We start from the raw sequence: 17,197 nt of genomic DNA, 5'->3' as shown, positions 1-17,197 counted from the left end.
TTGGAACAAAGGTGAGATTAAGGTAACGAGGTTTCCTCGTCCCCTGTGAGAAAAACGTTCCATCACGTAAAAAGGTTGAGCTCCACATAAGCAGATCCCCAATCGATACAGCTTTTGTCTATAATTTCCTGGGGTGATGACCATTGACTCTCACGCGATAATTACGTGGGCTTCAAAGCAACATGGACAAGGAGGGTAATAATAGAAGTGCTTTTACTTGTTCCTGCTCGCATTCGGGAAGTAGAAAAAGCCACCGAATTAAGAGTTTGGTATTGTTTAAGTCGAGCAGAGATTTGAACTCTGCTCTGATTCTTTACCGAGTCAACTAAAGAACGTGTTAAGCTTTCTCCAAACCACACGGTAGTTGTGTATAGATTCGTTAGTTTTATTACTTTTTGGCCTGGGACTTCATTAAGATAGTACCCATTGAAATTATGCAACCATGTGAGTATCATCTTTAGACACTCTTTCTCCTTATTGCAATCTAATGTCGGGATTACGGCTTTATGACCCGAATCGTATTAAAAGAAATTTATAGCATCAAGCCGCCCCCAAAATAGTCTCATATACCGTATTATGCGATGAGTCCTGTTTTTTTTTTCAACTGAAATGTGAAGTTTAAGCTAAAAATTATGACTAAAGTTCTAAATCTAAATTGCATCTTTCCACCGTTGGTTTCCCTATTGAGTTTGGTCAAGAGCGGTAAAGAGGATAATTGGATTGTCAAACGCTCCACTCCCCCCCCCCCCGTCCACTTTACTGAAATCTAATTCTCAAAACTTCCTTTTGTAATTGAAAATAAGCCTGGATAAACCAAAATATGCCCCAATCATAATTCAGTATTGTATTCAAAGTGACATGTTATAGAAAATGTATTGCTTTATTGTTTCCTGTCATGGTATCACATTACTTAAGTATATTTTTTTCAAAAGGGGGATTCTTCAAGTTGTTGTCTTTTAAATCAAGTCACTTGTGTCATAGTTTTATCACCTTTAAAGAGGTTAAGAACCCTGCAAGAACTGCATAGTAGTCAACGACAATTAAGTGAAAATCATCTTTTGGTGACATCTATTCTTGTCATGTTGGCAGATCAAGGTTACAATAAAGCTGTTTTTCTCTCTTCATTTCGCTCCTGCAAGTTCTTAAAGTCGCGAAAAGCTTTATGTTTGCAGTTTCTTAACAATCGGCACCCACTGTAAAAGTAGGCTTGTCAATTCCTTTTCAAAATTACCCAGGGTTGTTTGAGAATTTCGACGATAAACTTCTTTTAAAGAAGCATCGATCGCTTCATTTTTTTTATCTCAGTGATTTTGAACCTTTGACTTCTGCTTGGTATTCAACAAGCAGTCAGCCGATCTCTCCTTTCTGACAAAAGTCAGCAATAGAACTGAAGCTATTTATTCAGATTGAAAAGTGGGAGAAATAGACAGCTTTTCAGTTTACCCAATTTCGACCTAACTGGTGACGGACAAGGATATGTTAGATGTGGCATAGTAACTGCTAACTTCAAATTTGTACTAAGAATCCGTTTCACAAAACTCGATTTAACTACACATTTTAAACAGTAAAAAGAATGACGAATGACAAATGGATCAATCCACATTCTCTTTTTCCCCTCGAAACTTATCAGGTAAAGACACGGTTAATTGATTCTTTACTCGGTTGTAAAAATAAAAGTAATCTACTCTTGCGAGACCGGTATACTCACAGTGATTTAAATCTTACTAGAGCATTGCGACAAGTAATTCATATTTCAAATATCTCCAACAATTGAAAACAACATTCTCTCTCTTAAAAAAAAAATCTGAATTGAAGATAATAACGTTAGTTTTTGTAAAGTGAAGTAATTAGTAGAATTAAAGTCTTCAACTCCATTGGAATTTCATGATATTTTTATATGAAAGTACATATGGAGTATGTTTGGATAATGAATGCACTTTCTCTATCATGACCAGGGGTGTATGGGGGTGCCCCAAAGTACATATTTCATACAATAAATATTATTGGAATAGTTTGGTATGCTGAAAAAAAGCTAACCTAGTAATATTTGATATTAACAACTATAGAACTATTATTGTTACAAAAAGTAAATACACCAAACGGTAGGTATGAAAATGCACATTTACACCTTACATTTCTGAAATAATAAATCAATTTGAAAGTAAGAGTAGTAAGGGACAAATCCCAAATTAGATGAGGACACGAACGACTTGTATTTTTATCTCCAGCTTCAATTAAACTATAGTGTAAATTTGTGATTGAATTTTTGGTAATAGTAAAAAATGTCTGAGAATAAAAAGTTTCTTCACAATTAAGTATAATGTTAAGAGCAATTTAAAGAAAAATAGAGAATTTAAAGAGTTTCGACGTTTTCGATATGACATAATTTTTCTACAGACTGAACCATTACCTGAATTAAACCCGAGCTCAGAAAATGGTCATACGATTATATTAGGTTGGTATTATCTACATGTATCTTCTTTTAGAAACGTTCCTATAAGTTTCATCCAAAGAAATGAGTATAGACAAGAAATATAAATGATACGATTTGGCTGGACAGTTTCACTATTGATGAATAAAAAAGAAAAACCAACACTACGCCTGAGAACAATCACAACAAATTATATTTTAAAAAAGGTACCTTAATTTTTGCTGAATATGAAAATAAAGTTGTTTGCGTTTTCAAGGTACCGATTCTCGAGGTTTAACCTGTTCGTGCGTAGCTACCTCTTTGATTAACCGCAAAAGGAGATAACAAAACCTAGAAATATTATTGAAATTCAAAAGCGTCGCCGCTATTGTTCATTTTCTATAACTCAGTGATAATGCATTGCCATAGAAAAGGACGAAATAACCACAATAATATACCATCTCCACAGGTAGCACGGACCAAATACGGTGATTGATTTGAAAAGGGGGTACATTGTTACCCCCAAATCATGGTATTTGGCATTTTCGAGACACCATTCTTTCCTTTCGAGTTGAAGTGGGAAGCGATGCACCATTTCTCAATGTAGCAGTTTGATTTGGTAAAGGAATTCCAGCCGTTCCCATCGGTGCACTATTGAATCCTGTCATGCACTCCATTTCTTTTCGCTCATAACTAGTCAATCTATCACTAATTGTCCATATAAAGATGAAATCGTGGTTCCTGCTTGCCATTTCATCTCGAGAAGGAAATCAATCAAAATACTCGGGAGATTATTAGAAACTCATTTACTTAGTTCAAATGGGGAACTTGAACGAATTTACGAAATCAACAATTTGGTAATTTGTTGTACCTCTCAAAATAAGGACTGGATTAATATAATCACAATCTAAATTCCTAGGTGAAAAAAGGTATTTTAAAATGTACATCTCTTTTCAAATAAGAAAATCTAAAAGGAAGCTGGGGATATATAAGTTTGCAAAATAATGTATATTTGATCGAGGAATTTATTTGCAGAATTAAATGAGTGGTATCAATGCTGGCCAGCGTTTCCTTGCGATCGGCTTGATTTCACATTTATCATTTTGTCCCAATTAACCCCCCCCCCCTCTCACGAGCCGTCGTTACCACAAAACATATATCAGCTTTTTACTAATCTCACAAAATAAGTAGACCAAATTATGTTTTATCCATTAGTCGTGACAAATTTTCATATTTTGCAGGTTTTTAAGTTGGGGGTTCAAACAATACCGTATAGAAACACTTCCTCCTTACTGTGTCGGAGAGAATTATTCCATAATATGACCCCTTGAGGGTATCTTCATCAGGTAGACAATAGAAATGAAAGATATTGAACATTTGCAATACAATACGAGAGTTTTGAAAATAAAGGATATACAAATAACCGCATTGTATTCGATGTTTAATTATTTAATCTTAGATAGTAGATGGGAATGATCTCATATCTTGCTAAGATAAGCAGATCATATAGATATAAGGAAAAATAATAAATGTAGAGCTAATATAAATTATAAGGTAAAAGAATGTGGAACGAAAGCTAAAGGATTAGTTAAAGTATAAATTAAAAACAAATCCTTAAGAGAAAGGGAAACTTAATTTAAACAAAATCAAAGAAATAAAAAATGAAATGGAACTTCTAAATAGAAAGCTATAGAGAAAAGGCTACACATGAAAGTAATGAGGAAAAAGTAAATGCTATATTAAAAAAAAGGGGAAAACTCCCCCATAAATGAACATATCCCATATGTGGTTACACAGCCTGGCTATCTTACCCACTCCAGAAAATGTTCAAAATGTGTTTTCTTAGCGCTAAGTGCAATGTTCTAAAAATGAGGCTTTTTCAAGTTATCAACCAAACGAAATAAAGCAAGTCATCACACTTAAATTTTCAATATAATATGTACACTTAGTTAGCTTAAGGTGCTTATTGTCACATTTTACGGGTATCAATTCCAGTTTCGAAGATATAACTGGCAATTATTGAGAAAAATTTCGTGAGAATTCTCAGCCGACGGGGCCTTTTCAATACTGTGCCCGGTAAATACATAAACGTCTGCAAAGGGAGGAATTGAAATAGGATTAATATATTATCATTGACAACTCGAATGGAATAGAGTAAATAGTATTGTGAATGAAGATATGTCAAGGCCAGACTGACTACAGAGGCTTTGAAAAAAAAAATATGCAAGGAGACGGGGTAGGGACTATTTGCTATTTAGAACTTCACGATCGATCATCCGTATAAAACCTCGCCAGGCTTGAAACCGTGTACTTATAAGGTCCATTTCTTGAACTACGTTATACAGATAAGGAAACTAATAATTCTAAGCTGTACCTTCAAAAATCAAGTGGAATTGTACCTGTATCCGAAGCAAGTAGGTGTATTCGGATGTTTGGTTGGTTCAAAATCATTGGTGTACAGACTTAATTAGTACTTAGCCTTATCTATCCGACTTCTCTACAAAGTTCGTGGAATGGGAATGCCTTAGGAACTATTTGAAAGACTTTCTTCAGATTATATCCATCGTTTCATGCTGTCAAGTAAAATTATAAATAAAGTCTCCAAGCTATTTTTTTTTAGATAAGAATAATTGTGATCCCCAATATTGTTGCCATAATCTAGATTAATTTGGGGTTATTCCGTTTGTAAAGTTGTTGCCTCAGTTTACCTATTTGGACCATCCCATTCACGCCATTCGGTCAAAACCGTACCCTACACACGAACTTCATTTACAAATGTCTCCTACCAATTTATCCAAAATCCATATTTTTCTAAGTTGTTTGAGGAATTCCGTGCATTTGGACTTTGGTCTCAAGAAAGCTGTCTTTGTTTGCGTAAGAAAGGAAGCTTTGGGAAGAAAATATTGTTTCTATTCCTCGGGGTGGCATTGAGAAGAAGAGAGATTTTTGTGAATACAAATATGATGTAGTAAATATAGTATTGGGGGAGATCACCTTAGATCTGAACAAGATAAGGACACAATAATAGTGTTGCGTGTAAGTCGCATGGAAAACAAAATGGAACCAAAGCTCTGTTCTCCAATCGCCCGTGCAGACCTATAAGACTTCTTTATTAATGCATAGTTCAATGGAAAACCTAGGAATTTGGAGTTGGTGGCAAGGGATGACTGGTGAAGCAAAGTAGAAAAAAAATGGTGGCTATTAATATTTCAGCTTTGTTGTTGCACTTAGGGGCTTTCATGTCACTACACTTTCATTTTGTACGAAGCTTAAAATACGAGTGACTCTAAGAAGTTTACAAGTCATGCATCGTGTATGCCCACTCCCTGCACCGTGTCTTTATCCCTGTTTCGTTAGATCTTACTGTTGTTTTGTTATGATGGCTTCGATTAATGTCTTCATAATAACGCTATTACTATTCAATTATAGGCCCCATCCCAATGCTGAAGTCGCATCAATGTAATTAAACCAAGAGCGATAAGAGCTATTGTAAGTTATTCCAAATGACACACCGTCGGTCGGTTAGAAGATGGTTTCGTTGGTGTAACTGTAGCATCAAATAGCACATGAAACATAACATTTGCATTTTTTCAAAGGATACAGGTCGCCATGTCCTTGACGTCTGTGATGTGTGGTGCGTTGGGGTACTTCCGGCGGAACTCCTTCCGGAGGTCGAAGAAGCTGTAGAAGTAGTCCGGGATCGCGATGCCCTTGTTGATGGTCTGTGGGTGAAGGCATTGTCGCACGTGGAGCTGGCCGTCAGTCAGAAGGCAAAATGTCTTCCCGTCCTCGCCTACGAGTTCGGTCGTCAGGTAGTTGTCGAACTGTAAACGATAATTATGAGAGATAAAAAATTTATTCAAAAGTTGCATTTTGTCATTCGTGCGATAGAATCTTATATAGAGAAGTGGATCCCTCAAGCAAACTCAAGATAGCCCGGAAATTTGCCTGTTAACTAAAAACAAAAATGAAAAAAAGAAAGTAAACGGAATACTGGATTTTATGTGAAAATGTATTCCGAATGTACTCTCGTTATGAGGATGTGTGCGTGTAACATTGAGGATTAATATGTGTATGCGCGCGTGTGGGTGGATGTGTGTGGGGAAAGAAAGGGGGAAGATAGATTAACAATTAGAATGAAATATTGCAATAGTGAATACGATAGTGACAGGCAGAGATCAGAACCATTTTTTTTAAATACAAGACAAAATAAGACGATTAGAGAAAACATCTTGACGGCCACTCTGACCTCTTGCTGTGCTAATATTAGGCCTATCCATATTTTCTATTTGTCTGTGCCACTACTGCATACAAATTTTGTTTAAATATGTCTCTTTACTTCGGTAGCATATACATGTACAATAGACTTACTTATTGTGAGCAATCCTACTATAAGTTGATGTTTACTCATGTGCTTCTTATTTACGCTTAATTCATTACGTTACTTGGAAGATCTTGTTATTATCATCAATTGTTATTAGGAAGGGGGGGTCATATATTCTTAAACCTATCAATGAGTATATATCAAAAGCTTTTATGTGTCTTCACGTTTCCATGAAAGGGATGTCAATTTCATATACATTGCAAAAAATACCGATGCGTCGTACTTTGTGGCAACGGGAAGGATGGATAAACCTTTAGCCTGATTAACAGTGATTGAAGAATGAAGAAGCTTCCATTCCTAATCACCTGAAAACCCTTGACCGGAACGGTCACGGGTTACACAGTTCGGACACGTAAGAAAAAGGGGAATAAGAAGGGGTGGAGACAGAGAGGGAAGGGGGCAAGGGATCGTCCTTGTTCTTCGAAAGAGATTTTATCCTATTTGTCTGGCTCGTTTGACTCAATAATAGAAATGACAAAAAGGTCTGAAGCCTATGAAATGAACATTCACCCATTGTACGGAGTGGCTTCCTCAATACGCGGTAATTCTTCTTCGGGGTCACGACCCATGGGGCCCAAGAATAAAAGACATTTACATTCATTCAATCCATCATATTCTTTCCATTAATAATTTCTATTCACCCACTTACCACTGGGGATATGACTAAAGTTGATACAAACGATACTTTATTAGCATAAGAATTCGCCTTATATGAGGTAATTTCTACAAGACAAGATTCATGTAGGGCCTATCCTACATGAATGTTGTTAACACAATTTGTTTTTGTTCATAAGTGACAACGTAAAAACTACAAATGAACACCATTTGTTAGGGATTTCATGATACTTAAGTATGTTTATACGGTAACATAATTTAATGTTAAATGCAAAATGGTTGTATGATTTTCAAGGCAATGTTATTTTAACGATTGTCGTATCGTACACTGCACCCATGTTGCATAAATCGTACATTTGGATACAGATGAGAGAAACCAAACGAAATTTCTGATCAGCAAGCGAATCGGAAGTAAGAATCATTTTTAGGAGTAACTTTTAAACCAACAACCCCTGCCATGATACCTGGTAAGACTATTGTAAGCGATAAAATAGTTATATTTTTATGTAGGTTTACTGTATAGGCATATACCCCTTCTTGCGTTAGTAAATCGTTATCTTTACACAAGCTCGCATTGCTTTATTAACAATCTTTAACAAAATGATCATTGTATGAATAATGTTTGAATAGCAATCCGCGATTATTTTAATATCAAAATATTCATAACAACATCATTTATTGTATCAAGTCATAAATATATAAGATTTTATTAATGTTCAATTAGTATACAAATCTTGCAGGCCTATATCACAACTTACTTCTTACATAGAACCAACAGAACACTTTAGGTTAGAAGGCCCAACAGCTGCAGCCACTCTCAGCGTAATTGCCGATACTGATATCAATTTCATATGAAATAGTAGTAAGTATGTTTCAGGTGTATTTATCATACGATACTGAAAAGGCGTTTCATTCAAGAGCAAAGCCGCACACTTCAACGACTAAAGTCATGACGAGTGAAATATTATGCAGATCAATATTTATACCATTCAATCATCTTTGTGATATATCTATGGTAAGAGTTAATAAATGCCTACATTAAAAGTTACGTTAATAAATATGTGATGGTGAGAAGATACCTGCAATTCAAGTTATTTTGTATATGATGCTCACAAAACAAAATGTAATTTCTAATAGCAATTTAGGTCATATGTCATTTTTTATGTTCATTTTTGTTTTGTGATGTTTAGCATATGGGGAATATACAGTGAAGAACATTCTATAGAACGTGTCCCCTGCACCTTCCGAATACAAACAAGTGTTCGTTTGATTCTATACATGATAAAGTTTAGTTACCAGTGACTAACATCGAGTCCTTGTATTACAGTGGCTATACGAGTACGATGAGTAAGGCCTTCGTATTAGGAGGATATAACGTTTCTATGAACGCCATTGTGCAGAAAGTTTGGTCGTCTACGCAATCAATGTGCTTTTCAGTTTAAAACTTTACGTGTTAAGTAGTAGGGGGTAATTCCACTCACACGTTATCCGCAATCACACATACTGTGTCGTCACAATGCCAGACTAGTTTGACGAATGGTCGCGGTGGAGAGCGAATCATGAGATAAGTCACGCAGCATTTGCCATATACCATGTATAATGAGAAATCATAGACACTTAACAACATGCCTTGCAGTAAATTAAACTCCCGAGTAGGGGGTAACCGGGAGGAATTGTGATGTGACCGTACCCGGCCACGCCCTTTTCTCATAAGCAAAAGGAAACATTGAATATTGGGGCATATGAGATTGTATTTATGCTAACTGTCAGGCGTTTTTCCTTGACAGAATGAAACTTGAGACACCCTAATACAACCACCATCGTGAAGGCAATGCCATTCATGTCCCAATTTTATGCTTTTCTGGAGCTTTCATATCAGATATTGTTATCAAAGACGAGTAATTTAAGCAGATTGGAATATAATTAGTGTGACTTTAAGTTCCTGCTCATTAAAGAAAGCTCTCATATACCAATGATCAAATGTAAACGTCAGAAATATACCGGGTAGAATAGTACAATATGAGAGTATGGTATAAGATTAAGACTATAAGATTTCTAAATAAATATATATTTTTCATATTGATCATAAATAGTTATAGACTTCCAATGAAACTATAAGCCGATCGTTGGATTCTATGAATTTTTATTCCTTATTTGCCCACATTTTGAATGACATCAGCAAAGTTTGGGTTGTATAAAATCAATATACAAGTGGATATTAAGCATGCCACCTTGAGATATACGTATACCCCAAAAAAATCCTTAGCTTTTTTCTGCAATAATTCCTCTGCATATACATGTATATTGCGCTAATAAAGCTTTACTTCCTGTATAATGGCTTCAGTCTCGCCTCTCGTCAAACTCGTGCAAGTTTTACTTTGGAAAATCTCATTATAATCACTACAAACAAATCAATAAATACACTGAAAAGGACATTTGTACGTGTAGGTCCCTTCAAATTCTCTGCACAAATTCCACGACACTGCTTTATAAGTTTTAGTCATGTAACATGGATGCCATATATCTCGCCTAAGATTTGTTTCTCTAGTGGTAGAGTATTTATACTTACAATGGAAAGTAGGCTACCATCATAATTTTCTTAGCATTATTTGAGGGGATACTTTGTCTCTGGAACGCATTTGCATATTGCAATAAATTCCACCCAGCTGTATAAATGCGGGTAGGAAACGATATATCTAATGGTATAATGGCGTCTTTCCATATCATATATCCATCTATACAAATGGCAAAGTTGCAATTATCATATTTTGGATTTTAACGTTCATTCATTGTATCTAAACACTGAGACTTAGATTATTGTCGTGGTTATAATATACCATGGCAGATGCGAAGTATTTTAAAGATTATCATGGTATACGTTATATACGAATCACAAAATACCCATTAAAACCCCAAACTATTTGCATTAAATATCGATGCGAATTGGTGTACCAGTTATACATAAATCTGAATATATGTTTCATATTACAGATGTGTGTGTATGCCTTTACGGTGAGGTATGATAGACAATTGCACACGATGACTTCAGTTTTTTATTCATATTTGAGCGTGTCAAATATCTACTAGATTAATCGAGAATTTCTTATATTAATCCATCACTAATATGCTTTTAAACTTATAAACCTGCACCTGCCAATTCTTGTAATTACTGTTTTCCCGATTAAAAGTTTTAGTTTTGATCCCATTTGAGAGCAGTTTTCTCTCACCAATGTTGACTTAATTGGGTAGTTGCTTGAATCGAAACAAGATGCGAAACCGTGTTATATGAGTCATAAACGAATATTCTTATGTTGGAATGCGCTTTATTGTGATAAAACAATTCCAAGTGGCATCACAAAAGCTGAAAAGGGATTTTAATATGTTTTGTGGTACAAGGCAAATGTCTCTGTTTAAATCGTATTCAAATTGCAGATGGATCATGTCGAATTTTATATACAGGCCTAATTCTATTTTTAATCTTAAAAAGTGTGCTCAGGCAAATTTTATAGACTTCCTGGCATAACAAGATGTAATATAGGTACAGTGGATTCTAACTTTGATAGGATTCAATTAGATTTATTTACTGAATGTTTTATCGATAGGCTAGCTAGGAATAAACACTCCTGATGTCTATGATATATATGTATTGTGAGATGTTCTAATTAGTTTATATTCATTGTCCAAGTCTCGAAATATATAAACGACAGAACAATGACTGTTTCAAAGATATTTTGATTGACCTGCCACGGAGTAATAAATAAAGGCCTATGATGAAAATTATGAATGAGAAGAGGATGTTATGATAATGTACAAATATTGTCCACCATTTTCCCTTGAAGATTAAAATCAATATCAGCTAGGTGATAATTATTTATGGTAACAAAAGTGATTCACCTTATGATGACAACAATCACTCCATTTTAGCTCATCATAAGTTCATCCGTGAATCAAGACAGCAAATCTCTACATTCGTACGCTCCTTTGGCGGACAGAGTATTTTGATAACATTCCATAAAATAACATTCATCGATTTTTCAGTTTCATATTCCAGCATACTCTTTTATTCCCCTTTTCAACCATTCGCATTCTCATCTCGCACAAACCCAACTCTCCACATATATTTCATTCAGTGACACACACGTGTGTGTCTTTTAAATCGGTGACTTACACCCTCCCACACCCACACACATTCATTTTCACTCACATCGATATAACCAAGGTAAATGTTATCCTCTGCAACTTATAAGCAATCTCATATATTTCAAGTACTGCATTTTAATTAGTCCCCGAAACACTCCTACGAATTTCACTGTCATTACTTCCTCGCCAGTAAATCCCCGTCATCATTCTTCAGTGCATTTTCTCTCCCTTCCTTTAGAACTCTAATCATCTTTTTGTCTTTTTGTGTGCCTTTCTTTGCAAGAGGAAGAATTTGACTCGATAATTCCCCTATAGATCATGAATAGGATTGTCTAGAAACACACAATAGGTATACAGTCATTGTGCCATGATGGAGGAAGAGGATAGAATCAGAAACGTACTTTGGTCATGAAATGATGCTACTGAAAACATACAGCCCAACATGCCTGTGCAATTTGTACATTGCCTCAATTGCTTTCTTGTGTTTCAAACAAAAACTATTCGTTTCACTTAGTTTATATCCCGGAATAGGTTTAAAATATGTTTTGAATCGAATTACTTCCCCCTACATTAATATAATTCAATTCTCGTTTGTCTCTACTGATCTATGGGTTGATATGTTTACTTAACATAATTGGGCATGAAAACTTTCGACAAATCTATCTTAAATGGCTGCCAAAGATAATTATCTCGGCCAAATCAGGCTGCCTGTGCCAAAATAATGAAGTGGGTATCAAAAATGAAAATCAGTCGTTTGCTTTCAATCTTTTGACAACAATTGAGCCCTAATTCTAGAGAAAATATCTTGTCTTGTAAATACTGCGCTTTAACGCCTCAAAGATGCTATGGACGTGCACACCGTTCATGCAATCGCTGCCGCTATATACTTCTTTTAATTAGCATGTTTTTGCTCAGCTGTTTCTTAAATCCAGCTAGATCGGGTGCATTTTTAGTAGTGGGGGAACCCATATTAACAACCATCGGAATATTACATCAAAATGATGCTATCAGTTTCGGTCCTATCGATCAGAAACTGCAACTGATCTGGAAAGAAATCTTTGGGCCATCACTTCGAGAGGTCCCTACATCATTCATAGGCTCAGTATTGGTCCCTCGTAGATGAGTTTCTAAAGGGTTCGCCTGCCTGTGTTTGTTTTATCTCCTATTCATCACTCGAAATTTAAAGAAAAAGGGGGGAACCACGAGAGAAACACGTGTCCGTCGGAGCTTTATCAAAATAATATCACATCTAAATGATAATAGCTGCCGGCTCTAAACGTATGGCCAGATCCTCGCGGAACAATATTGCGAGGAGTGGTAAAAAAAGGAAAGACAGAAATGTAAACAATATGATGATATGACGCACACGGTAGCTCACAATTGAATCATAATGAACGGTGGTGATATCGTAGAAATATTATGAGATACTTTGTAACATATTAGTTTCTGTATGCCTATGCCAGCGTTTCTATTTGGAGGTTATCATATGTTATTAACTAATTAATAGCTGTTCATAACAAAACGACAATAGATTCTTATAGATTCATTTTAATAATACGTACGGACACTCCTAACACCCACTTAATTACATAACAAATGTATTTGTAGCCACATGGGCTATTTCAAATGCTATTCGAGATTTGTTGGTTAAAAAAATCTTTGTTCTGTTTTCATTTGTGCCACTCTTATGATCTACATGTAGTTAAAGGTATATGGGCACAATGAGCTTTTGGGTAACCGAATGAACGCTTAGTATGCATTGTCCTATTAACGTTTCAATATCGATAGAATGATAATTTATGATCAACAGTCAAGTAGCACAAACCACAATATTTAGCCCAGAAGTTATATTTCATCGAAAATAAGTTGTTTACCTATATTTTGCGTATTATTTCCAACAATCACACTTATTCCTCTATTCATTTCCATAATCAAATTTGTTATAATGTGTGTTAAACACACAGTAATTAAAAAGGTATTTGACTTTTGTCATATTTTCATTTGAGGAAAAACAAATAGGACCTTAACGGTAGAGGCTATGGACTTCTAATTCTTCACACAAAGCAGAAAGTTTCCACCGATCATTTCCCTCTACAGCAATTCGATCTCTGTTACATGCTGTCACTTACTATGTACACTAAAATAGGCGATTGTATAAATAGTCGTTAGCAAATTTATATTGACTTTTCTCTTCAGACAACAAAGCCCTACGAGTGGGACTAAGGATACAGAAGAAACGGGAGTATCAAAGTGAGTGGGACCAAGGGGATTCCATGGGAATTAACAAGGCCCAACCGCCTGTTGATAAATAGAATCAGATCTCAAATGAGAGGAAGATTGTGTTTAGATTTTTAGAGCGATACAGCTTCTTGAACGAGGTTACACGTTGTATAAGAGCCCTATATACACATGATACAGGCGAAGATTTTTTTAAGTATACGACTAATTCAATAATGGGTTGAACGCGTAGTTTGTAAATGTGAAAGGGTCCACCCTCACCTCCCAAAAGCAAAAGAGGGTTATTTTGTGAGCATCTATCTATAATAATTTTAAATCGGCAAATAGATAATCATGGTAAGTAACGGGGTACACAATTTATATTTTCACCTCGTTTATCATTTTCCGAATCATGAGTTTGTATTTTGTTATGTATCCAACCATTATTGAAAACAAACTCCTCTCAGAGTGATATGAGGGACAAGTCCTGATGGAATGAGATTTCAATCTTTCGAGAGTGACTTTTTACTTTTTTGGAGTGAAAGTGCATAAAAGGGTACACCTTTTCATACAAAAATCACTCTTGAAAGATTGAAATATCATTCCATAAGGACTAGTCCCAAATCTCACTCTGAGAGGAGTGTGATTAGGGACCATAGCTTGGCTCCTTTGCATTATGTATTTATATATTATATTCAAAATTAAGATAAAGGCTTAGTGCCTCGAGAATAGACTGTTGAAATAATTTTGAATATATATTTATATACATATATAATATACACTAATTAAAGAAAAGAACAATATAAACCATGCTACCGATATATACACATATATCATGTATATATCCATTTTTTCTGTTCTCAAGTAAGCACTTCATTTGCAAAAGACCAATACAGCATGTACGTGTATATTTTGTAGGAAATTGATATTGCACCAAGCTTTAATTTTGTGACGTCATTTTGGTAAACTGGTGGGTAGTGTAACAGCTGTTGCATATATTGGTGCTGAGAAAATTACAAATCACACACCACTCTACAATCATTACAATGCATAGAGTATAATAGATTTTTTTTCTTCTTCTGTATAGCAAGGCCTCGGTGTAACTCGTTATTGTGTGTATTTTCCACATGCATTGTTACTGGAGAACTGATTATTTCAACAGTCTATTCTCGGGGCACGTTAAGTCTTTATCTTAATTTAGTGAACATAATAATCTGGGATAACGATGTTTATCGCTATTTACAGTTTGTATTAGAATTCGGTCCATGTTGATGATAATAGCACCACGTATTTTTAAACGGTGTGCATTGTGGATCTGTTTGAACCCTACACGTGTTTTAGCTATGCAATGTAGTGAATTGTGGTATAAACTGCGGTTGCATCTAGAACATAAAAATGGCGTCACAATATAAACACACCTGATTCATTCACGTTATAACTTCTTTTATCAAAGTGTTACTTTATGTTCCAAAATAAGTCCAACTTGATCGACATGGGGCTATGGCTAAGTGTGGGTAATAATACTGGACACCCCTGTTTCGTAGCTTATAACATGTACGAAATAGATACCAAGGGTGGGCGTGCTGTGATGAAAACAACCAAAGGGGACACAGTAACTTTGATGGGTTTAACGTTTTGATTCATAATGCGGACCATTTATGGCATAATGCAGATGTATTGAAATGATTCTTGGTAAATATTTATACAATAATAATAATCATACATATACACTTATGATACACACACCAACGCTCCCATACACATATTTCGGACCACTTTCCAGTTTTAAAATAAAAACTACCACGTAGCCATTAATGGACACCGACCATCACACTTTAAATACAACATAAAAAAATAAACTTGGACTCACCTCTGCTATGACTCGGCTTAGGTTGGCTGCCCCAGTAATAACCTCTGGCCTGATGTTGAGAGTGGTACATAGTTCTTCTGATAGTTCAGAGTTTTCAGGTCGAATGTAGTTCTGGTTGAATTTTACAACCTAATAGTGTCAGATAGAGAAATGTAAACCAACTTATTCTAAAACTCCCCTGATCGTCCGGAAGATATTTAAATGGAAAATGTCCAATTGTTTCCCAATTCTGCAGAACATATGTTTCAGAGCAACAAGGTGGATGCCTATGGGTACAACTTTGCTCAAATTAATGTGAATCCAAGATACATACAGACAGAGCCCAGATTTATATATTGCATTGTCCTTCATCTCGAGTTTCTACGACGATTAGATCACAGCCAACAAAATATGATGGTCTCTAAAACTTTCATTTCACATTTTCCGGGACAGTAATGTTCATTGTCTTTAGGCTGAGATACAATTTAATGCTTGAAATGGATTGGAATCTAACGATACAGAACTTTGGGGCCGAGAAAATAGAGCGAAATGCTACTGAGATTATGGCAAATTGGAGAAGTGATGGTCAATGTAAGATACAGATTTGTTTTAACGAAAGTCTTGAAATTAAAAGAAGACAAAAATAAAGACCGGATACGAAAAAGAGAAACACAAACTAAAGGACAAGTTTCGGGTGAAAATAAGAAAATAGAGGAGGAAGTGTATGAATGGAGGGGTATAGGTTGGTTGAGGAAATTTCGGTCTCATCCACTTCGTAGGGTATCGCTCTTAATCTAGACCTGTTTTCAAGGAAGGGTTGACAATAGGACTTGCAATTGTTAAGGTGCAACCAAGTATTCATCGGTCTACAAGAAATCATAATGCCGGATGAGGTAAAGCGTGATAAATAGCAGGTAAATGCCAAATCAGAGCTTGAGGAATCTTAAAACAAACCTCGAAGATATACAAAGTATCTAACGTGAAAATTGTGTGGGAAACAAATAAGAACCACTCCTTCCCCATCCATGCCATCCCGAAAGTTAACTCAGATCTAAGTCTACTGTCATTACCGATAATTAGAGATGAAAATAGAGTTGTTAGAATTTCAAAATTTCAAAATGGATTGTAAGCGCAATTATACCTCAAAACACCATTATCCCGCAGCAAACACAATGATTAGAATACCATACAATTGTAATGTGCATGGAATGGATAAGTATGAGAGAAGATGAATGCTATTTCCAACAAAATATGGATGTAATTATACTGTGGCAATGAAAAAACACAGAATTAACGAGGTAAATCGCACCAAAACAAAAACTTATTTCTAATTTATTGGACCTTTGGGTCTTGTGTAAGATTAAAAATATGAATTAAAATATAGAAAGTGGGAAGTTTTGAGGAAAATGAAAATAGTGAGAAATGGATATGGAATAAAGTCGAATCAACTTAAAAGAAAACGATGCAGTGCTTCGTTGCCACCTATTCACATGAGTCATTTTGAAGAAAAGGGAAGATCTATGGTTAAAAAAAAATAAAGAAATAGTGACTGGATAAAGTTGGTGATTAAGATTGAGGGGTG

At 35.4% G+C, this 17,197-nt stretch overlaps 1 protein-coding gene across 5 annotated transcripts in view; it reads right to left on the bottom strand.

Moving 5' to 3' along the window:
* LOC121408022 (epithelial splicing regulatory protein 1-like) overlaps positions 1-17,197 on the bottom strand; it is a 42,373-nt gene that overhangs the window by 23,873 nt on the left and 1,303 nt on the right. For all 5 annotated transcript variants that reach the window (XR_005968977.1, XM_041599322.1, XM_041599321.1 and 2 more), the window contains 2 exons: positions 15,637-15,765; positions 6,012-6,234 (listed from right to left, as the gene is read on the bottom strand). Coding sequence is in view for 4 of the 5 variants with exons in the window: in XM_041599322.1 (XP_041455256.1) it covers positions 6,012-6,234; positions 15,637-15,765 (352 nt within the window). In the remaining variant the exon portion in view is untranslated. The remainder of the gene's footprint in view (positions 1-6,011; positions 6,235-15,636; positions 15,766-17,197) is intronic.

Source organism: Lytechinus variegatus, chromosome 2 (genome assembly GCF_018143015.1).
Source record: "Lytechinus variegatus isolate NC3 chromosome 2, Lvar_3.0, whole genome shotgun sequence".
NCBI classification, from domain to species: domain Eukaryota; kingdom Metazoa; phylum Echinodermata; class Echinoidea; order Temnopleuroida; family Toxopneustidae; genus Lytechinus; species Lytechinus variegatus.
The sequence above is the reverse complement of the archived record's forward strand: the minus strand, read 5'-3'. Positions and strand labels throughout refer to the sequence as shown.